General features: G+C 48.7%; 2 protein-coding genes across 7 annotated transcripts in view; both read left to right on the top strand.

Moving 5' to 3' along the window:
- Positions 1–11,475, top strand: part of LOC125721014 (rho guanine nucleotide exchange factor TIAM2-like) — a 55,229-nt gene extending 43,754 nt beyond the window's left edge. For all 6 annotated transcript variants that reach the window (XM_048996921.1, XM_048996920.1, XM_048996924.1 and 3 more), the window contains 13 exons: positions 2,074–2,168; positions 3,766–3,948; positions 4,408–4,476; positions 4,559–4,684; positions 5,142–5,250; positions 6,304–6,483; positions 7,058–7,173; positions 8,082–8,190; positions 8,338–8,396; positions 8,895–8,997; positions 9,104–9,191; positions 9,476–9,600; positions 9,972–11,475. In XM_048996921.1, coding sequence (XP_048852878.1) covers positions 2,074–2,168; positions 3,766–3,948; positions 4,408–4,476; positions 4,559–4,684; positions 5,142–5,250; positions 6,304–6,483; positions 7,058–7,173; positions 8,082–8,190; positions 8,338–8,396; positions 8,895–8,997; positions 9,104–9,191; positions 9,476–9,600; positions 9,972–10,561 — 1,952 coding nt within the window. In that variant the 3' untranslated portion in view covers positions 10,562–11,475. The remainder of the gene's footprint in view (positions 1–2,073; positions 2,169–3,765; positions 3,949–4,407; positions 4,477–4,558; positions 4,685–5,141; positions 5,251–6,303; positions 6,484–7,057; positions 7,174–8,081; positions 8,191–8,337; positions 8,397–8,894; positions 8,998–9,103; positions 9,192–9,475; positions 9,601–9,971) is intronic.
- A 1,749-nt stretch (positions 11,476–13,224) lies between these two features.
- LOC125721072 (claudin-20-like) lies at positions 13,225–21,848 on the top strand. The gene is made up of 2 exons (XM_048997012.1): positions 13,225–13,498; positions 17,830–21,848. Exon 2 carries the CDS (start codon positions 17,917–17,919, stop codon positions 18,802–18,804), a length of 888 nt encoding a protein of 295 aa, XP_048852969.1. The 5' UTR covers positions 13,225–13,498; positions 17,830–17,916; the 3' UTR covers positions 18,805–21,848.
- The last annotated feature ends 1,421 nt before the right edge of the window (positions 21,849–23,269 follow it).

Raw genomic sequence — 23,269 nt, 5'->3', positions numbered from 1 at the left:
GACTGACTATTTGTCTATCAGTATGTGATTGACTGTCTGACTGACAGACGATGATTCAACTTATAGCTCAACCGCGATGTCATAAAAATCTCCAATAAGGATAAAAACCAACAGACTCATTTGACTAAAACAGAGTATTTTGGAAATTTTGTCTCAGGTTAAATGAAAAAGTGCGGTGGACTAGTTGGATAACTAGAAAATTGTAGTAGTTAATAAATGTTGGTGTGAAATTCTGGCTTAATTTAACCATAAAAACACCAGCGGTGCCAAATATGGACACTGTGAGAAATGGAGACACTGGAGATCTATGTATTTCCAGTGACGAGCATCCCTGATGTCCTGCAAACAGCAGCCGGCATCTGTTTGCTTAGTGAGCTGATATGAGGCGCATCACCGCATTGTGAGCCGTCACCACGGTGAAACCATTGTGAGCAAGATGAAGCAGGATCATCTGTGCCGCATTGGCGAGCGCAGGGGGGCGGCTGGGTCACGCGTCACTGTGCGTCTCCTGCAGTGTGCTTTAGCGACGCCGAATCGGCCAGGAGTCCTTCGCCCAGCTTAAGGTAAAGCTGCCGCTGGGCTATGAGAGCGCCAGGCATGTGAGGAGGGCTCCAGGAGAAGGTCACCCTCTTGTGGTTTGGGATGGATTCCTCAAAGATGCTCTTTATGCCACATTGGCTGTCTGGGACTCGGCGCTTGCTGGAGTGATGCGTTCCATGTGTTTCCAGGAGAGTATTAAGCAGCATAGCATGTGGATGAATGGCTTCTATAGCCACCCCATCTACTTGGTCCTTATTTCCAGTTTTCTGTATTCATTTAAAATGCTTTATGGTTTATTGAGACTTACAATTAGCTGATGCCAGATGTGCATAGATGTTTCAAATTTTTGGTCTTACTATCTGTGTATGGTTTATCTCTTGCGAATTTGCATTTTAAGTGAATCACTATTGCTGGCTTTTTTCCTTTTGTCCCAACACGTTACCTGTAGTTTGGTCATTAGCGGGCAGCCACTGTCAGCGGCATGATAGGAGAGGATGGTCACCTGCAGGAGCCTTGCTGTGACCCGCAGTTCTGTCTCAAAGGCGCTGCTTGTGCCCCTCGACCTCGATGGGTATGTGTCAGCAAGGCTGTGGAGTGCAGTGATATGGAAAGCCTCACCATATACCGAGTACCTTAAAATGATGCTATAAACCAGCCAGAGACAACTATCCTAGAAATAAAACTTCACCACTACTGCCATAATCATGGAGGAATCAGTGTGTTGCTACATTTTCAGGACCTGAGTGTTCATGCACTTTGATGGAACAGTATCGTTTGGACGCTTGGACATGAGCAAACAGATGTTACATATAGCAGTCGCTTATAAATCCTCAGGTATTTACAGCAGAGAACCGTCTTGCTCATTAGAGACTCACAGGCCCATGTGCTGTGCTGAGCTGCTTGAGCTCCTCGCCACCGTCGTTCCCACCCGCTCGATCGCTGACCGGGCTCTGTCTCGATGTCCGCACGGCGTGGCCATCAACCGTGCCCTGGGTGTCACGCCTGCTGGGGGGCCTGTTAATGACAGTGGGAGCCGGTGGGTGGCTGAGAAGGAGCCCTGTCTGACGAATCTGGCTGGCGAGCAGCTGGCTCCCCGTGAAGACGGCCAGCAGACTCCCGCCATGCCGCCCATTGGGGGATGGAGTCGCACGCTGTACTGGCAAGGTGCCGGTCCCATGGTGATGAACCTGAATGCCGTAGGCGGGTAAATGGCTCTCTTATATTCCCAGGCTGAACTCGTCAGCACATATTTTGTGTGAAAGACATGGAAATGAGCTCGGCCGGCGACTCTTGGCAGCATCTGCACTCTGAGCGTTTCTCGGTTGCTGGGGCTTGTGACACAGTGTCGACATCTGAGGCCCCCAGGCTGAGATGGTACCTCCTCCTGTGTTCAGGGTTTCAGCTTTGGGCTGTTATTCATCATCCTCCTACCTAATAAAGTGAGCACTCCTGCGGCCCTTCAGCTGCTCTGTCGCCGCGGTTCCCCTTCAGGTTAGGTGGTCACCCCTTCATTTGGGTTTCCTCTCTTCCCAGATGCAGCTGCTGGCTCCGACGTCACCTGCAGATCTGTAGGCCCCTGTCATGATGAGAAGCCTGATCTAGCTAATGGGCATGGCCAGCACCTCCAGGTAAGGAAAGGGTGGGGGTCCAGGTCAGACACTGTGTGTGTGCTGTCCATCTGAATGCTATTATTATTATTGTGCTCCCTTGGATGCTGACATGAGCACTTCCAGCCTGCGTCTGTGTAATACCTCTGCTGCAGTGACTCAGTAATGCTGCTGTCTGCTGGATGTAGCTGCCAGTTAGCTCAGATTTCTTACTTTGAAATGACCCCCCCCCCCCCCCATCACCACACCTTTGCTATGCGGAGCTGGCTGCCATCTGCAGGGAGCTGCTTTCATCCGTGGCAGAGCCCAATTGAGCAGCTAATGCAGTATGAGCTCTCTGGCCTGTGCCTGTCAGTGTGGGAGCTGCAGTCCCTCGCAGGAGTCAGAGTTTCCTAGGGAAGCGAGGACTCCGTTCGGCAATGGCTGCCAGACATATTGGATACCTCTCATGGCAGGGGACAGTGCTTTCAGGCGGCACCTAGATGCTGGACCAGTGTCAGCATTATTTTTCTTTTTTTTTTTTTTTTGGATTTTATGGAATGTGAGATTAACTGACTGAGGCTTTAAAACATGGGGTGGACTTGAGGAGGATGGGCTTCTCTGACCTTAAGTGAGATCAGAGGGGCTGCTGTTTTGATAGTCAGGCTTAATGTGAACATACAGCACCCTGACTCTGGTCCTGCATGCCTGCTTTACCGTTGGATGCTGCACTACCAGTGAAGCTGAGCATGCGGGGGATATGGGGGTTCCACATGCCCAGCAATACCTTGTTGCTTGTTATGTTGCTTGTGACTTAGTGTGAATTTACACGAGGTGGTCAGACTGTACAGACTCCACCTCGCTTTGTTCCCGCTCCCTGTGGTCCAGTATGACATGCCGCCATGCCTCACTGATCATTAGATTTTTCTGCTTCCAGAAGCTTCTTTCATGTATCTTCAAAAAGCCTGGGTCAAATTGCTCATTTGTCTTGTGTATGGCTGTATTCTGTAATCATTGAACTGATGAGTCATACAGTATGGCTGCCATTGATATTTAGAGCTGGTTTTCTGAGATATGGGATGAATTAATTAAAGGATGTGAATATGAAGCAGAAAGACATTTGTACTGTGTCTTATGAATTGCAGCATTCTTGTACCCTGTGGTCACTTGTGCTTACGATGTGAAAAATCCAGCTATTTAAGCTTGAAATATGAAGCGTCATGGTGGCCCACTGTCTATTCTGAGTTTCATTGTGGCTGTAGAGCTTCAAGGTTAGGAGTCTGAAACTAGCCTACTCTGAGATTTAGTGGGATTCTAGTGGGATTGAAGTGCCATTGAACTGCCCTGCACTGAGTGACTCGAATGGACCCGCCTGGTAAAAGGTTCACCCTGCTTTACGTCTTACACTTAACACTTCACATCACTGGGAATGTAGCTGCTTCTTCATCACACAGAAAGTAAAACTAAGCAAAAAGTGAAAACATCTGGTCTCTTAACAAAAATGTCTAGCAATGTTCCTGCTGTTGAGCAGCATTCCTGTGGTTTAGGCCGTACTAATTCACAATTTGTCTCATTATGCTGAGTTTTGCTGTTTCACCCATAATTGAGTTTGGTTCCCCCTGCCGTCCTCTTGCCTCAGGGCATGGGGACTGTGAGTACGCTGATGCCAGAAGCCCAGGAGACCCTGGGGTGTCTAATAGAGCTCCAGAGGGACCCCCAGGCTGGTCTTCCACAGCCCCCCTGCCCCCGGAACAGGCCGTCCACTGAGAAGTTACGCAAAGTCATGCAGGAGCTGGTCGACACGGAGAAATCGTACGTCAAGGTACGGCCCACATGCCTGGTGTGTGGGGTGTCATCTGGGGCGTCATCTAGGGAGCCGGGAGGACACTGACGCTCCTCATCACCTGTGTTAAGAAAGCCGGAGAGTATTATGACCTGGGCTACAGCTGAACTTGCCACTAAATTCAGGTCCCAGACTGGATGGAACAGCTGTGTGTCTCAGCCTTGTGAGCCGCCACGTTATGCCACTGTCTGGTGGCCCAGGGTTATCGAACTCATGTGATTAAGGGATAGTTGCTGGCAGCAATGGCTGCTTGAGGGACACGTTCCTGAAAACATCAGAGAAATGCCGGCTTTGAAGCAAAGATGTTAAACATACATATGTGTGAGCATAGACTGACACGTCCGGGGCTGGCCCTACCTACCCACTGGGTTGACGGATGCTGTTCAGCCGCCTGGTCACAGTCCCAGTCAGTGATGGGCCACACTCTGCATTCTGCAGGATCTGAGCTGCCTGTTTGAGATCTACCTGAAACCCCTGCAGAGCCAGACCTTCCTGAGCCTAGCTGAGGTATGTTATGTGTGGGTGTGGCAAAACACCATGGGGGAGGAGTTAGTGTGATGTCACTATCACCCCTCCTACCCCTCCCCAGATGGAGTCTCTGTTTGGGAGCTTGCCGGAGATGCTAGAGTTCCAGAAGGTCTTCCTGCAGACGTTGGAGGACCGCATCTCCTCTTCTCCAGACTTTAGCACCCTCGAGACCCCTGACCAAGTCAAGGTAGGCCTTCTTCTGGACAAGCAGCTAGTGGGCTCTCTCCTCAGTATAGGGATTTATTTAGAGTGGGTTGTCAAAGTCAGGCTTGGTGAGCCTGGTCTTCTGACTTTATATCATGTTTACTGTAGTACCCCCTTCAGAAGGTGTAGATCACTAATGCTTACTAATTAACTATTGCATTGGAATTGGTTCTGTCCTGCTTCATAAGTTTGTTTTATTTTCTATCCCCACTACTTCAGAATTTAATTTCAAAGCTTCTGCCACATGTATGTAATATGCTCCGCCGTGACTGTCCAAGCCTGGTCCCAGGAGAGAGCTCCAGTCCACGTGGTTCTGAATGTAACCCCTTTAGATACGCCTGACCTAGAGCTGCGCCTTGGCTCTTCTCGAGGTTGAGGAGGAGGTGGTGATGCTCCTAGGGCTTGATTCCTGTTTCATCTGCCCATTTCTCTCATTGCAGAAGCTTCTGCTCTCTTTGGGTGGCTCCTTCCTCTACTACGCGGACCACTTCAAACTATACAGTGGATTCTGTGCCAACCACACCAAGGTGCAGAAAGTCCTGGAGAGAGGTACATCCTGCATTAAGGCGCTTGTCACTCTCACTGTTGTTGTTTCTCGGAGATTTTTTTTTACCAAAAAATTTATATTGTTGCTTCAGACTCAAATTGCTTCATTCTCCGAGATTTATTGTGAAGTGTATTTTTGTCCAATGTCAATCTTAAAGATGGGGAAAAAGTTTGAAGCCCTAAAACTGAATTTGTGTGAGCTGCATCATTATTTCCACATCTGAGTACTGTAGGCATTTAGCAGCACAGAGAAGAACCAAATTATTGGAGCAGTGAGTGTGTGATGATGGAGAATTAATGTTGGGAAATGTATCTTCCTGCTGTTTTCTTGGACGGCTGCCCAGTCTGCAGGGTAATTTAGCTCTGGGCACTCAGCCTGCGGTGGCTGTGCGTTTAGCACCATGGGGGCTTGTAAACTGAAATGCAGTACAGGACTCCTGCGGCGCTCACATCATGTGAGCTAACACAGGACTTGGAACTCAGGATGCTTTGGAATGGAAAACACAGTGCAGAGCTAACACACTGTGCTAGATGGAGCAGCGGATAGGGTGGGGGGACATGGGGAGGCATAAGGGGAGGTGGTTTGGGGCCAATTAATTTGACACATTTTTTTAGCTATAGTTTATTCTGGGAAATTTTCAGCTCCTTTTTTGTTTTACAAATAGCACAATATTTAGCACAAAAATTTCAAATATCATGATATGTGATAGTGTACAACCTTTATACCAAATATGAACTTCCTACCAAGGAAATGAAAGTTGAATAGTGATTCTTACAAAAAAAAATAAAATGCGATGTGACGTGCTCTCTCGGAGTGGCGCCTCCTGCGATGTGACGTGCTCTCTCGGAGTGGCGCCTCCTGCGATGTGACGTGCTCTCTCGGAGTGGCGCCTCCTGCGATGTCACGTGCTCTCTCGGAGTGGCGCCTCCTGCGATGTCACGTGCTCTCTCGGAGTGGCGCCTCCTGCGATGTCACGTGCTCTCTCGGAGTGGCGCCTCCTGCGAGACGTCTCCTCCTTCTCCTAGCTGTCTGATTCTTGGTCTTCCTCTTTGCAGCTAAGACTGACTGGGCCTTTAAGGAATTCCTTGAAGCCAAGAACCCCACCAAGCAGCACTCGTCTACCCTGGAGTCGTATCTGATCAAGCCAGTGCAGAGGGTGCTGCGGTACCCACTGCTTCTGCGGGAGCTAGTGTCCCTAACGGAGGCGGGCAGCCAGGAGCACCTTCACCTCTCAGGTACTCGCCAGGGAGCCACCCACATGGTGTCCATGCACACGCTGGTATTCAGTGTCTGAGAAGGATCACCAGAATGGATCCTCTGCTCCACTGGACGTTTGGCAAGATCATAAGTAAAGGTTCAAACAGATCTAGTAGCCTAGACCCCTAGATGCTGAACTCTGCTCAGCAGTTTACTGTGTATATCTGTCTTTTTAACTAACTAATTACAAACAGGTCAGCACTAATCATGTTAATGTCCTATGATTATTTAGCCGATTTCCTATCATAAAGCAAGACTGGTGTACAAGAGCCAAGTAGTCCAATACTGAGTGCAGTTATGGTTGACACTTGATGACCTGTATGTATTTCACCTCTTGCGTGACACGGTCTGGGGCTACATCCTTGAGCGTCATTCCGTGCAGACATCTCACATGACCCACTGGCCTGACACTGATGCAGCATTTTGAGGATGAGGACCAGGCCCTGCTGTTTCTGTGGGATCTGCCTACTCTTCATTCAGCTGTAGGGAGGAAGGCTGACTTCAGACCTGCCAGAATGTTCACATGTTATTAAGGCATCATCCTGTGCACAGAGGCTTTGAAGGCCATGGAGAAGGTAGCCAGTCATATCAACGAGATGCAGAAGATCTATGAGGATTACGGTGTCGTGTTTGACCAGCTGGTGGCCGAGCAGAGCAGTACTGAAGAGGTACACACACCCCCCCCCCCCCACCCGCATACTTTTGATGTAAGATTTATTTACACATTTAAAAGCAACACTTGTTGCGCCAAAGTGCTGCACAATTCATGTAGGCCGATGTACAAGACAAAATAAAAGGTTAAAAAAATATTTGGTCGGTCGGTATGTACGTACATAGCATCAGGGTCTTTCAAAAATCAGCCAGTAAAATTTAGTCGTTACAAGGGATTTAGAAGTGGAAAACAGGAACTACGGATCTAAGCGTGCATGGTATGGAGTGATGGTTCAGAAGTTCAGTGGTGTATTGTGGGTCCAAACCGTGCAGTGCCTTAGATACAAACAGTAAGACTTTAAAATCTACTGTACACCTTAGGGGTACCCAGTGTTAGTGCGCCAGCATGGGGGAGACCTGCTCTCTCTCCTAGGTTCCTGTTAGAACCAAGTTCCTGTCGTGTTCTGGACTAGTTGCAACCGACACAAGAGGGTCTGTGGTATTCTGACATGAAGGGAGTTGCAGTAGTGTATGCAAGATGTGATAAATGCTTGAATGACTGCATGTAAGTGTGTAAAACAAAGAATGGGTTTTAGTTTGGCAATATATCTGAGGTGATAAAAACGGCTTCACTGCTCACTAGAGCATTTCTTTGTCTCTCAAAATTACATGAAGAATCAAAGACCATGTCCAAGTACTTGACCTGAGGATGAACTATTGCAGAGAAGGGCCCCCGCTGATCTTGAATAGTAGATATGGAGTTTGGATTACCAAAAATAACTGCGTCTGTTTTGGCTGCATGACGTTTTGCCCATCCAAACCTTAATGTCTTCAATGTAATTGGACACAGCCTTAGAAGATGGTACCATGTGACCCAGCTGTGGCAGCTTGTGAGTGTAACTCTAAGGCGTGCGTTGGCCCCCAGGTCACAGAGATCTCCATGGGCGAGTTCCTCATGCATTCCTCAGTGACGTGGCTTAACCCGCTGCCTTCGCTGGGCCGTATGAGGAAGGACCCGGAGCTGACTGTGTTTGGTGAGTGCGTGGCCAGGCCCAGGCCTAAGAGGGCAACTGAGGCCTGTGTACAGTCCGTCAGTGACATGCTGATAAGGTTGCCCATTGCTGTTAAGGCAAATTTAAGACTTAGCAACTGTGAGAGCTCCTCTGGGCCTTGTGTCTCAGTTTTCAGGAGAGCTGTCATCCTGGTGTGCCGGGACAGGAGCAGAGTGAAGAGGAGAGCGGTGAGTCGTCCCTCCTGCTTACTTAGCGCCCTCCTCTGTCAGTGTCCAGTGTGTCGCTTTTTAATGTTGCTACCTTATACAGTAAAATCCAGTTATGGCGGACTCGCTTGCAACAGAATATCGTCTATAACGGATGAGGTCAGCTGATCCCAGCTGTAAGCCTTTAAGAACATGCAGAAAAAGCATCAGATATAGCGGACTCGCATATAATGGAATTTCGCTTATAGCGAACAAAAATTTTGGTCCCCAGGGCCACTTTTAGCTGTAGTTTTGTTCAGCTATAGCAAACATGCACATAGTTATTTTCAAAATGGCTGAGAAGTCTGTACGAAGCGTCATTCTATAACACTAGATTTAAAACATGGAATCGTGTGGCATGAGTAAATGGTGTCCTGTAGTTGTGTTCTGGGCAACTCTGGATATAACAAACTGTTTTGCCAATTCCCTTGAAGTCTGTTATAACTGAATTTTACTGCAATGGATTTTGTCGCCCGGCAGGCAGCAGCACGCTCAGCCACATCTCAGGGCGACCCAGACCCCTTCCGGTTCCGCTGGCTAGTCCCCCTGTCGGCCCTGCAGGTCCGCCTGGGCAACACTGCAGGTCGGGGCCTATGCAGACCACTTGGGATTTGGGGGGGGGGGTGTAACATCCATCTTGTCGTTATCACAGCCCTCATTCTTTGATTTGAAAATCTTTTACATTTTAGGATCAGAGCCTAACTGCATCTGGGAGTTGATCCACACTAAGTCAGAGCTGGAGGGGAGACCAGAGACACCATTCCAGCTCTGCAGCAGGTGAAGGGGCAGGAATTTGCACTGGCCCCACCTACTGGCCAGATCAGCAAAAGCATTTACAAGTTCATTAGGGGTGTGACTTTCAGCTGGGAATAAAGCAAACCTGTCATACCCTACCCACTGTGGGTTTGATTTGTGTGCTGTACCTATATCAGAATGGGCTTTATTTGGCTTTCATCTTAAGTTCTGGTTTACCACAACAGCATATTATTATTGGTGTGATGTCTAGACTTCTCACAGCAGCTTCAGTGCATAAGGACCTGCTTCTGTTTGCATCCGGGCAGCTCGCTGGAGGCCAAGGCCACCATTGTGAGGGCCATCCGCTCCCTGCTGAGGGAGGGGACGAGGAGGACCGGCCCGCCCTGGAGGGGCAGCCGGGAACGGCTTGCTTCAACGCCTAACGGGGCAGGTAAGCTGCTCTGCTGCCTAAAGGTTTTTGTTTTCTTTTCTGGTTGAATTCAGTGTATAATATTTATTCCTCTTTGGGGAACTTGTACATCATAACATCCAGATAAACTCCTCCATTGCATCTCCATTACTTTGTAAGTTTTAACAGTTATGACAGTTAATTTCGAAGTTGTAAAGGTTGGACGTGTACCTCCCTGCTGAGAGGTAGAATATCTGAAATCATCTTGAGACTGCAAGACCTGTTCTTACCCACAATGCATTTCATTCTGCATATCCGTGTAGCTAAAGGGAATGCTGAGTTGTTCTGGTTTCTGCTGTCAGATGCTGGTTTATTGTCCACGCTGCACTGCTCACACTCCTGTTTGTCTGCAGGGGCCTCCCTGACGACCTGGCTGCTTAAAGGCCCACAGGCCCCCACTGATGCCCTGGACAGCAGTCAGCTGAAATCAGATGAGGGCACTCAGAGCTGTGGTACCCGGAGCAGTGCATCTGACCTGGGGGACCTTCTCCAAGAACAGAGTGGCTCCTGGCACGCCCAGGAACAGTCCCTGGCCCCTCAGCAGCCTCTCAGTGACGTCCCAAGCAGGAAGGATGCTGAGAGGCAGGGCCCGCAGCACGACTTCCTGACCAGCACCATCGAGGCCCAGCTACGGAGACTCTGGCTTGTGGAGGAGAAGGCTTTCTCCTGGCCCGCCCCCTGTGTGCAGCAAGAACAGGTGGAGCTGGATACACACACCATCATGGGCAGCTCAGCCCCAGCCGCTGACAACCTATGTGAGAGCCGGGGGGAGCCGTTGGATGGCACAGCCAGCGCTGACCTCAGCGTCCTGCTGGAGAGGGACTTCAGCGTTCACAGCCTAACCTCTGTTGTCAGCGAGGACTGTTTTTATGACAAGTCTGAGCGCTGGGCCCCCTGTGCCCGGCCCTCAAGTGCAGGGGCATCCAGCTGCAGCCCCGATTGACCCCTTTAAAATCTCAGCACTCTGCCTGGGACTGGTAATCTGCGGGGCTTAGGGTGCCCCAGTGCACCCTGGTGTCTCTTATATAAAAAGAAATATATTCTGAAATGAATCCAAATTGGACTCGAGAGGGAATTACAAACTGGCAAGGTGTTAAAAGGTCACCATGCCCCCCTCCACCTGACTGCAGTGGCAGTTTGTACCCCTGTGCTCCAACTGGCCTTCAGGCTAATCCCACCACTGTTGTTGGTACACTGGACCGTGACGTACCAGCAGGGGGCAGCATCCCCTGTACTGTGCAGCCTGTGCCATTAGTGCTGTGTGCCTGCATTTGTAACATTGCTTCTTTTCTTTTCATTTTTTCTTAAATTTTATTTATTGATAGGTTTCTATTTTTGTATTGCCCAGGGGACACAAGCCAAATGGTTTTTTTGAGTTTTATAACGCTTGAGTAAAAATAAGCAATTAACTTAAAACTGCATCATTTTAGAAGAATAATGTACAATAATATTTAGTCTTAAATTATGGGGAAATCTTGGCTTTCAGTCTGGTGACACTGCTGTGTCAGACTCGGGGCACAACTTCATACATTAGTGAGCTAAAAGCGTGCCCTACGCCATGTGGACATGAGAGCACAACCTCTTCCGACTATGGGAGCAAGAGTAAAAAAACGCACTGATATGACATTGCAGGTCTCACTGGGATGGACAAAGGCACCTTTGAGTACCTGCAGCCATGGTGATTAAAGCAGGGCATCTGGGATCTTTCAAACATTAAAAAATGCAGCTTTCGCTAAAGCTTCTATTGTAAATATCTACTCTAATTTAATTTTAATATATTTTGTACTTTATGTGTACTTGACATTGTAAGTAGGTTTATGGAAAATAATGTTATGTGGAATAAATGCATTGTTTGCACTTATTAGTCATAGATTGTATTTTTCCTAAATCAGTCCATGTAAAACATTAGAAGTGGTTAAGCTTTTTTGGGAAGCTGTGCACGGTATGTATCACAGGCCTAAGTTAATTTACATTTATTTAGCAGATGCTTTTATTCAAAGCAACATACAGTTAAACAGGGGTTAACCATTTCCTAGTGTAATGTGGGGTTACGGGCCTTGCTCTATGGCCCAGCAGTGAAGTTCCTTTGCCAAATATGGGATTTGAACCAATGACTGGTCACTGGCCAAGAGTCCCCACCTGCTGAGAGCTACACACTGCCTCCACAAGCTTCTCACAGATCAGTCAGTGATGTTAGTAGGGGTGTTGGTTGGGGCCAAGATCTGTGGAGGGTTGTGTGAAACCTGTCTCTCGAGTCCCGGCTCCATGGAAACAAAGAAAGAAGTATCAGCAGCAGAGTTGTGTTTTCATCTGAAAAGCCGTCTCAGAACATATTTCCAGATCTGGTTGTGTGGTGTCAGCTGACATCCTGGGATTATGGGTAAAGGCAGGAGAGGGACCAGGCGTTAACACTAACAAGGCTTGGCTGCATGTGCGGCATCAAAGGCCCCGATCCTGCTGCTTAGTGGCTCCGAATCACAGATTCAGTCACTACATTTTCTTTAATATTTTGGAATGAATTTGATGGGAGGTTGAGCGCCTGCTGAAACGGCCGGGGTGCTGAGGTTAATCATCCACACGGCCACTGCTGACGGCGTCCTCACTCAGATCCAGGGGAGGCGTGACATGGCCACGGAAAATTCACCATTGGGGCTAAATATAACTTGGAGTCCACTCTGTTTGTGCCCTCTGCTTCCCTGCCTGCAGCTAGCTTTCTCCCCGGAGTACAGCAGCAGGGAAAATATGTATAATTTATATATTATAATTATTATAATTATACGATAATTCATCTTGACAGCATCAAGGGACTGGTCCTTGGCCCTTGTGTATCGGCTGAGGGGTGTAGAGCACAGACATCATATGTATCTTGCTGTAGGATGGATTTGACGGATATGAGACAGAGGACAGTAGCTGGCGCTGTGGAACACACTAGCTTCAACGACCACGATGGTCATCAGTCAATAACCATCATCCACGACAATCAGGGTCATGTCAGTCTGATGATGGAGGGATTTTTTTTCCCCATTACTGCATGAAACACACCAGCTAAACAACCCACGTCTAATGGGTGGCTGTTTTGTGGAGTGGCTGTTTATGCTGGTTACAGTGAGGAGCTCTGATAGTTCAGGTCCACAGGCACTCAGGTACTGCTGCATTCTTGGCTTACCCAGCATGCTTTTCTGATTGGTAGAGTGCAGTTGTCACAGAAACACCACGGTGACGGGCCACTGCCCTAACACCTCTCCCCCCCGTCCTGCTCAGCACAGACTAATCCAAAGTGTTCCCAAAGTATTATGGAAGTGTCTGATGGGGTGGCTTCCTCCACAGAGCCAAGCGAGGAATCAGGATGCAAAATGACCTCTAAGTGGCGCTGCAGAGGCCCTGTTGCCCAAATGATGAATGGGAGTCCGACTTCTGTACTGAGTCCAGCCCATTCTCACCCCCCTCAGCGATGCTAAGCTGGTCAAATTGTCAAGGTGGTCGTGGCATAGCTTGGTCCCTCCCCCCAGCCTGGAGCCCGCCTGCTCCCTTCCTCCCTCTGCTTATTTTGGGCTGAAAAAGGCTTACAGAGCAGACCTCCAGCTCTGAGCTCCAACTTGTTCGGCTCCAGCCGCCGTCGTGATCCATGCATAACTGGCAGGAACTCCAGGAGCCAGCACCCGGCCAGGGCCGGGTGAGGGAAGGAGGGCCTTAGGACTTCACCCAGCCTGTTTTCATCTGAACGCAGTCAGAATCCAGCTCAAGCCCTCCTACACACACATGCGCATTTGTGCACCATGCTACAGGCACACAGACAGAGCAAGTGAAGGGAAAAACCCGTCAGAGCTGCGGCATCTGGGTACACAGTGAAGCAGGGGGACGCGTACAGGTGGGAGCACAGGTAAGGGTGGGTGTGTGTATGTGTCTGTGTGTGTGAGAGAGAGAGACAAAGAGCTTCTGTGTGGTAAAACCTGGTTCCTTTTAGCTTGTGGGGATATTTTTAGGTCCCAACAATATAAACATAAAAGTTTCATAAAAGTCTGCAATCAAAAATTTTTAAATGCCTGAAGTCTTTTATTTTGTTAGATTACTTATGGTTGCTATTGTTGAAATTAGGGTTTTCCCCATTGAAATGAATGGAGAGTCCCCACAAAGGCATAGATGCCTAATCTGTGTGTGTGTATGTGTGCGCGTGTGGCTACGCACATCCCTATGCGTTCCGCAGTTGAGACATTCACAACTAGCTGGACAATGCTTTACTCTATTTGTGTTAAACTCCAGCTTGTATTTCTGTGATGCTATTCCTACCCCTAGACAGTGGTGCATTACTTTTAGGAAGTGTGGTTTCCATAGCTGGAAGTAGTGGCTGGTGTGACCCCCTGAGAGAGCTGCCCACCCCTCCATGCGAGGTGCAAGGAATGTCAGTCATTGCCCCGAAGCTCTTAGTGATGCGATAAATCAGGTTTCCCAGAAGAATCAGCTGCTGGGTAGCTGGTCAGTTTGCCTGGACTCCAGTTTCCCGCTGTGCCACTGGTTTGTATTCCTGGTCCGTTGTGTTGTGGCATAATGGCTGGGGGGTGTCATGTCCAGGCTGGCAGATCCACCGAGGAGGAAGAAAGGATGACTGTACAGGAGTATCAACACAACTTGAGCATGGTGTTTAATAGTGATGCCGGTAAATGTTGGCTTGTGTGACGGTGTGTTTAGCATATATTGGACATCAATGGTAAACATTGGAGAGATCTTTCAGTATCAGAATGCTCATTCAGTCTCCCACGCGCTTTGGCTGCATCTGGTTCAGCAATGACTGGATCATTCACCTACATTTTAATCTGCGTGATTTGAGAACGTCACACATTTTAATATGCTTCATCTTTTATTCCTTTGGGAAAATTTCACATGTCAAATTAGGAAAGTGCTTGTGACTAAACTTCAGACTTTAATCTAAAGTAGCTTATATTATAGAGCAGCATGATTCTGACTATGAACTATTACTAGTTATACGAACACGTTTATTTCATTTAACATAAAAAATTGACCAACAGTTTCGTGTCTTAAAAATGTCAATTTTTTGACACTGCTGCTTCTTATAAGAAACAACATGTGTGTGTAAACATCAGTTTTACAGCCTTGGTGGACAGGCCTATTAGAATGAAAAGCATAGTATTATCCATAAATATTTCCAGGTGAAGCTAGGCCCATAAACTCTTAGCTTATTTAAGCATTTTTACATGTGCTAGTAAAACGTTTCATCTCTCCAGCCTTTTCTTAACTCTGCTGTCTGAGACAAGACTTCAGACAATTACTGAAAATTCTGGACCTGCAGTTACTCATAATTACACGTCATCTGGTCATGCTAAAATACTGGCACCGACTCTTATCTCCCACGAACAGAAACCACATCAGTGAAGAGGGGAACTTGCTGCCAGTGCCAAGGTTGACCTTCATTACAAAATAAAAATAAAATGGAACTGTCTGCCCCAAAATCGCAATAGCTTAAGAGCAGATGCACTGGCCGCCGTTGTTCTTGGCTGACCTCAGAGAGGGATGCCGACTAGGGGGGGTGCAGCTGTAAATTAAAATATAGTAGCTGATACACACTGAAAACAACCACTGGCTCTGTAATAGGAGAGAAGCCATTTGGGGACCTGGACAGCAAGCTGTTTGTTTGGCTTTATTAAGGAGATAGTGCCACTTGACTGAAAGTAAATCAGCCATGCAGAAAGTTAGAGACAAACACTCCCATAGGCATCATGTGTGTGCAGCACTCTAAGCCTCACCGAATGGCTTGAGCTGTGAGGAGTTTGCATGGTCTTCCTGTGTGCTACCTGCAGGTACTGCAGTTTCCTTCTGCAGTCCTCAAACATGCTAAGTTTAGGTGAATCAGTGTCTCTGTGCTGTCCACTGTGTGTGTGTGTGTGTGTGTGTGTGTGAGTGGGCATGTGCCCTGTGATGGGCTGGCATCCCATCCAGGGTGTCTCCCAGTCTTTTGCCCTGTGCTGCCTGGGACAGGCTCCAGGGCCTGACTAGGATAAGAGGTTGTGGAAAAGAGATTGATGGAATCGCCTAAAAATCCCCAGCTGAGAAACAGCTTTTGTACATTGGCCCTGAACCTCCAAGTTCACTGTAGTGTTAGTATTATTATTATTATTATTATTATTATTATTATTATTGCATTGGAGAGGCAATTTCACAGGATGGAAAAAATCTTTAAGAATCTTTTGGAAAAAAACGATGGGGAAATGTCAGCCAAGAACTGCAAAAAACCTGACATTGCTGTGTGATTACTGTTATAAAAAGCCTTTCAGTTCTTTCGTTCACGAACAGAATGTTTGGCCAGAAACACCCTTTAAGAACATGATTTCATCATTTTAAATGCCAAGTGGCTATGCTCCAGAGAAGGAAACATGATTCTTATAAAAACTCCATTAAAACCCAGATGATCAGCATCGTGGAGCTTCATGACCAGCCTGCTCTAGGGAAATTCTCAAAAATCTGCCAAACCAGGGACCTGGACCCTCAGATAAGAGGCTGACACTCTACCCACTGAACTTAAGCTGGGGACCTTACCAAACTCACATGTACCCCCTTACTCAGTCTTATGTCTGTACGCTTATGTCTGTATTGCTCTGAGGTCTCCCCTGCATGCCAGCCTTACCGACAGGCACAAACTGGCCTGGCCTCACCGGGGGAATGATTGACACATGATTTTCCAAAGGTCAGCCCCCTTCCGGAAAACTGTCACTCTGTGTACCATATCTGTCTGTTCTGTGAGGATGGTGAGCGAATTAAATCCAGCTCGGCTTCATTAACAGCAGGCTGCAGCCTGGGATACAATAACGTGGCATTCGTAAACGCGAGCATATAAATTTATGTGGCAGTTATGTTCTCACTCATAGTGTGCCAGGCTCTGTCTGGGAGCAGCGTTTCCAGCAGATGCAGGGAGACCTGGCACAAGTGCCTCTGTCCCCTTGCCTGCTCTCTGTAGTTCTTTGTGAGCAAAGACTTCTGTCCTACTACATTTGGGGACAAGAAAGGATAAGACCGTCGTACACAAGGTGACAGGGACTTTCAGTTCAGTTTCTTAGCAACGAATCAGTGTGATATTGTTAATATCATTAGATGATTGAGTAAGTAGCCAAGTAGCCCGTTACAAACCTCGCATGTCTCTGTCCTCCTGAATGAGGTGTAGCTAGCCTGTGGAGTTCCTCTGTCCTGTTCTTCTCTTCGGAAATAATTCTGCTCTCACTGAACCCAACCTTTGAGCCCCCAGCTCGAGACGGGAGAGGGGCACAGAGCATGGGTTTGGCGCTCAGCAACTGTTTACGTCTTACTTGCATGTCTAACAAGGAACGCAAAGGAGTTGTGGTTTCACCGAATTCTTTGAGTAACACTTTCGGTGGCTCACATCCTGTTGTCGTTGATTAGCAAGGAACGTTTCCCCACAGCTGAGCCCCGGGTCCTGCGCCGCTATCTTCCTCTGCCTGTTATCATCCCCAACACGCGGGTTTCTCCCCTTCGACGCCGACAGGGGAATAATGGCTTTCCTGCAGCCGCCACCGTAACCGCAGTGTCGACGGACTGATAACATCGACCGATCCGGAGGAAGCTAAATTCACAGCCGACACCCCCATTCCTTCTCGCTCCTGCGCCTGTGTCCATGCAGCGCTGTGTACGTGTGCGTTTTTCAAAAATCGCTCTAGATGACGTGACGCACCATTGCACACGCGCCACACCAGCCTGGAGCTAAGCGTGTCTCCTTCCTCCACGCACCATGAGAACCAGCCGGCTGGTGCCTCCGCGAGGACGCTGCCGGCTGGCTGAGGATCTCACGCCACGGGGGCAGGCTAAAGGCGGAATGGCATCTTAAACTAAGGTTATCAGCATCCAAGTTGTGCTATTTAGCCCCAAGACGCAGCCCCCTGTTGGTAAGAAGCAGGAGCAGCTCGGCACAGCTCCTTAAGAGGGATCTGCGGCTTTAAGTCGATGCTCCGCGCCTTGGAAACAGCACCACTTCCATTTTCCGTCTTCAGTGGCACTTTCAAAGAGCTGGAGCTCAGAAAACAGACAGAATAACTCAAAAGAAAGAAATAAGCACAGCCTCCCTTTCCAGTGACCATCCCACCCGATTCCCACAAACCCACCCCCACCTCCTCCCCGCATCCCCCGCCCGCCCACTGAATCGTCACGCTTGCTCGCTCAGTTCAATTCTCATTTCGGTGTCTCTCACAGGCTGGCGGAGGTCGGGCTCACTCGCTGCCGGGCTCTGCACCTGGAGGACGGTCGCTGGGCCCCGGCCGGGCGAGGCAGCGAGGGGGAATGGTGTCCGGAGGCATGCAGATCCTCGGCTTCATCCTGGCGCTGCTGGGGACCCTGGGGGCCACAGTGGCCACTCTGCTGCCCAACTGGAAGGTGAGCGCCGACGTGGGCTCCAACATCATCACAGCTATCTCACAGATGCAGGGCCTGTGGATGGACTGCACCTGGTACAGCACCGGCATGTTCAGCTGCACGCTCAAGTACTCGGTGCTGCTGCTGCCCGCCTACCTACAGACGGCACGCACCTCCATGGTACTCTCCTGCGTCCTTGCCACACTGGGACTCTGCCTGGCCGCCCTGGGGCTGAAGTGCACTCGCTGGGGGGGCAGCCGCAGGGCCAAGGGACACGCTGCCCTCGCTAGCGGCACATGCTTCACTCTGTCCGGGGTCCTATGCCTGGTGCCGGCATCCTGGTTCACCAATGAGGTCATCACCAGCTTCCTGGATGCCAACGTGCCTGAGAGCAGCAAGTTTGAACCAGGAGGAGCCATTTATGCTGCCTTCGTGTCTGCAGGCTTCCTGCTTACGGGAGGAGTCATCTTCTGCATCTCATGCCCGGGGAAGAGTGAGAGACCCCAGGACTTTACTGCCTCACCTCCAGACAAACCTCTCCCTCAACCACCACTGGTCCACAGCCAGCTTCCCCAACCACCACTGGTCCAGGGCCAGCATCTCCAGCAGCCTCTGGTCCAGGGCCAGCATCTCCAGCAGCCTCTGGTCCAAAGCCAGCATCACCAACAGCCTCTGGTCCAGGGCCACCATCTCCAGCATCAGATGGTCCAGGAGCAGCTTCACCAGAGTGAACCCCACCACGGGCAGCACTATGTCCCCGCTCCGGCTCATCCCGAGGACAGCCGAGCAGGATACATCCTGCAAGATTACGTGTGACCTTCCCGTCCAGGCGACGGGGACGTCTCAGCCTGTGCATTAGCAAGGAGGCCGCTATCTTTTCATCACCTTTCCCTCCCCCCACCCTGCTTCAGCTCATCCTCCAACAGAGAAGAGGCAGGACGGACAGCCGCAGCACTGGGGATGGGTAGCGAGTGCCGCCAGGAGGAAACAGCCGCCCTCGGGGCTTCAGCACCCGAGTCACCGAACCAAAGGGGTTTGTAGGGAATGCATCTCTGTACGCTTGTAGAAAGTGCTGTGTTATATTTCTAACTGCGAAATCGTCTGATAAGCTATGACTGGTTCTGTATGTCGCAGCAAAGGGACTTGGATGACTGTTCGTGTGAGGGCAACCAGCACTACTAGATTTATCTAGTTAGTGGGGTGCTTAGAATTCCATTTAGTTACTACAACTACAGCTTTCTGCCTTATTTCTGAGTGCGTTCTATGCAGTTTTCATTTCTAAATGGTGGTCTATCTGTTTCTCCTCTTTTGTTATAACGCTTTGTTCCGTCATGGCTTGTACCTGTCCTATGTATGACTGTCCGACATGGAGCCTGACCCCCCACTGCTGCATGGGATACGGTTTTGCACCCCACAGTACCGGGAGGTCATACATTCATGACCCGCTGGAACTGAGCTCAGCTGTTTCCACACACGATTAAGCTCCCCTATTAGGCGCAGCAGAGTGAGAAATCACTTAATAATCTGCTGTCCGTTACAGGCAGCCGCGCGCGAGAGGAACCGGCAGGCTGTGCTCCTGCCAAGGCTCTGAGCACAACTCTGAGTCTGGGCTCGGCACAAAACGGATACAAAACCGGGTTCAAAGACATAGTCCACACTTACAGCCGGAAAGGTCACCCTGGATGGGATGTCGCTACCTCATGGGTAACTGCTGACGGTGTGGGCAGCAGGATAATTAGGACAGACAGAGGGAGACACGACCCGAGAATGTGGCCACTCCCTCTACAGGAGGAAAGGCTCGGTGGAGCGCAGCCCCAGATAATGCAACTCTTTACCCCCCTCCATTAGAGTCCCCTCGGCTGGTCGCACACTGCTCATAAATCCTGAAGCAGCCCCCACCCCCACCTTCACAGGCACTAAACCATGCACCACGCACACACTTGGTCTCATAATACGCATCCAGTCCTGTGCTCTCTTCACAGCCCTGTGCTCTCTTCACAGCCCTGTGCTCTCTTCAGTCCTGTGCTCTCTTCAGCCCTGTGCTCTCTTCACAGCCCTGTGCTCTCTTCTTTGTGCTGTTATATGCTTTGCATGAAGCATCATTCAATACTAAGTCAGGGCAACTTTGTCAGGGGTGTCACTATGGTTGAAAAATTAATATTAATTAGTTTAAATTAGGGGTTCCCAATCCCCGGACTGGTACCGAGCTGAGGAACACTGGGGATTTTGTGGAGGGTTTAGTCAATTTCCAAAAAATAAAATACATATTTTAATATATAATAATTTAAATCTTTATGACCCCACATGTCTGTGCATTCTGTTCATCTGAAAAAATGGGAATAACTCAATTCATGAAACCACCGATTGATGCGGCGGATGTATGATGTAAACCGGGTCACATAATCAAAAGGTTGGGAAATCCTAATTTAAATAATATGTTCTCATTTATTATCATTAAATTCATACCCCCTGGTAAAGGTTTTGCTCCCTTTTTCATAAATCCCTAGTGATTTCTTGTACTGTATATTTTTTCTCTAAGGTATGATTACCACAGTTACTGCTATAACAACTGGTTTCCCCGCTAAAAAAAAGATTTTGGCATCCTTTAGAAAAAATCAATATGTATTTAGAAGATACAGATAGATATAGATCCTGCTTAAGGTTGGGAGATGATTTCTGCAATTGAGCCAATGGCCACCCACCGGCCCAGTGCACGCGTGAAAGACTGTGTCCGACGAGCTTTGCGGCAGGGGCTGACGCCATCGTCCATATGCCCACCGCATGCTCTGCCCGCGCCAGCTTGCATGCTCCCGGCGCACTGCACAATCCACTGAGGCCTCTGCATCCCACTGTACCTCAGATTGAGCTCGACACGCTCCCTGCTCGGAAACGTCAGTCATCTATTACCTAGAGCTGACATCATGACAATCGTGTCTCCTTTAATCAGCGTGGCGCTGACTGTGACATCACTAACAGCACCATCCACTCTGCCTCCATCATCTTCTTGCACTCTAACGTCACTCAGGAAGAGAGAGGAAACTGAAGGAGGTGTTGTTGCTTTCAATGGACACTGAAACATGCGCACAATCACGAATGCACTCCCTCGCATGGCAAGCTGCACGCGCTCTGAAACGTGTGAGTACATGCTTGTGTAACAGTTGACACACTTGGGTATCATTGGGGCTGTAATTCTGTACTGTTCACCAGTGTGATGTCCGGGACTAGGCTTGGCCATGAGAGCTCATCACCGGTACCAGGGCCTGGCACAGACGCTCTGCTGCCATGGGTGACCGTGAGGTACTGCCAGGCTAACCGGCTGCTGGTAAGACCACCTCCCAGCTTGGCTCCTTTGCCGGCCGTCTGCCTAGGTTAGAGAGACAGTAGAACTTGGGTTAGCATTCGGGTTAGGGTTACAGTGAGAAGAGATTTAGAAGAAAGGTGTAAAGTCTAAGATCAGCCCCTTAGCTTGACTCACCATGTTATGCAACCTATCACAAACTATCCAGCCTGATGGTGATTTAGGGGTGGGTCCACTGTGATTTCCATGAAAGTGCCTGGCCTGCGCGTGCATGTGCATGTGCGGCCCTGTTTGAAGTGTGTGTTCATTGCTGATCACAGAGACATTGACTTGATGGGCATAAAGAAATGAGTTTCCCTGCATGATGCAAAGTATTTTTGAATGGGAGAGCCATCTGACCACACAGCTACTTCAAAGCAGACAAGTCGACTTCTTCCCAGCTATAGCCTTAGTCTAATTGTGTAGTCCTTATGTTTATGGGCGTACTTCTCATTCTTGTCTACAATATCTGCCTGTTTAGGTGGAACTTTTACGTTCAGTAAAACCGCTATGGTAAAACAAACCAGGTGTCCTTTGTAATTCATTTCTCCAACGGCTGTGAGGTCCAAAAACACATTCACGTGACCTGGGGAATTTGAGGATTCCAGCTCCTAGTTTGTGTCGTATATGCTTATTACACATTGGTTAGTTTTATTCATTTTCACTGTGAAATGCATATCATGCTGAAAATGATGTTGTTCCCTTTCATAATCACAGTTTAAACAAAAGTAATCTATTTTTGCTTTTCAAACCCTATGCTGCCTAGGATAGTCTAAAGTCCTCTTGGGACTCTGCTCAAAATAAGTGTTTGCAGGACAGATGGATGTTAATTATACCACTGTTCATAAACAAGCCAAAAATATTTCACTCACTTTTGGTGTATATTGCGAAAATGTTAAAATTTGATATTAGCTGTTCACAACAGTCATTGTTCAAAAGTGCATCCCAAAATATCTATGGTTTCAGTGAATGAAAGGACTCTAAGAAGTGAGAAGCTGATGCCAACATAGTCATGTACTTCAGCAAATACACTCAGTAACAAAAAAAGTTAAGCACCCAGAAGTAATGGTCCAATGTGGATGTAATTTGGTACACATGCAGACCAGCGATTGGTATGTAAATGATTCAATTTGCAAGGAGCTGGCAGGTCTAGATACCAGACACAAAATATGCCTCGTAGATGCATTAGATAGCATTACCAGCACTTGACGGAGTTTGATAGTGGTCACATTGTGGTTTGCATGAGGCCGGGTGGTCATATTGTGCAATTATCCGACATGTAGGGCATGCAGATGTCAGTCACCTGATGTTGGAAACAATGAGCACGTGAGGCACCCACACACATCTTAAAGGTTCCGGTCGCCCCAAAACAGACCACACCAAGGTAGGTTAGCTAAGCATCACAGAACCCCTGACATCTGCGCCTGCCATTTGGACACAGATATTGGACTCCCTACAACACCCCGTTGTCATCCCGAACCATGTCTCAACAACTGGCATCAGCCAGATTACGGGTTCACCATCCCATGCATAGGGTGCAGTTGACTCCAGCGCAGAGACAGCTGTGGTTGGAGTGGTGCTGCAACTGGGAGGCATGGATTGATGACGAGTGGCATTGCACCATGTTAAGTAATGAGTCTCAGCTGCATTACCACGGATGACTGTCATAAGCGTGTATGGCGGTGCTGACCAATCCTAGCTAATGTTGTGGAGGAACACACCGGCATTACTCCTGACATCATGGTGTGGGGAGCCATAGGGTATAACTTCAGATCATCTCTGGTAGTGATTCAGGGGACCCTGATAGCTATGTCAGTGACATCCTGCATTTGCATGTCTTACCCCTCCTGAGACAACACCCTTGTACAGTCATTCAACAAGACAATGCCCATCCACGCACGGCACGTGTATCTATGGACTATGTGTGTCATGTTGAGGTCCTCC

The sequence above is a fragment of the Brienomyrus brachyistius genome, unplaced genomic scaffold, assembly GCF_023856365.1.
Source record: "Brienomyrus brachyistius isolate T26 unplaced genomic scaffold, BBRACH_0.4 scaffold27, whole genome shotgun sequence".
In the NCBI taxonomy this organism is placed as follows: domain Eukaryota; kingdom Metazoa; phylum Chordata; class Actinopteri; order Osteoglossiformes; family Mormyridae; genus Brienomyrus; species Brienomyrus brachyistius.
Note: the sequence above shows the minus strand (reverse complement) of the source record. Positions and strands in the feature narration are given on the sequence as shown.

Excerpts from the sequence above, each read along its gene's own strand:
- LOC125721072 (XM_048997012.1), top strand. The coding sequence starts at position 17,917 with ATGGTGTCCGGAGGCATGCAGATCCTCGGCTTCATCCTGGCGCTGCTG.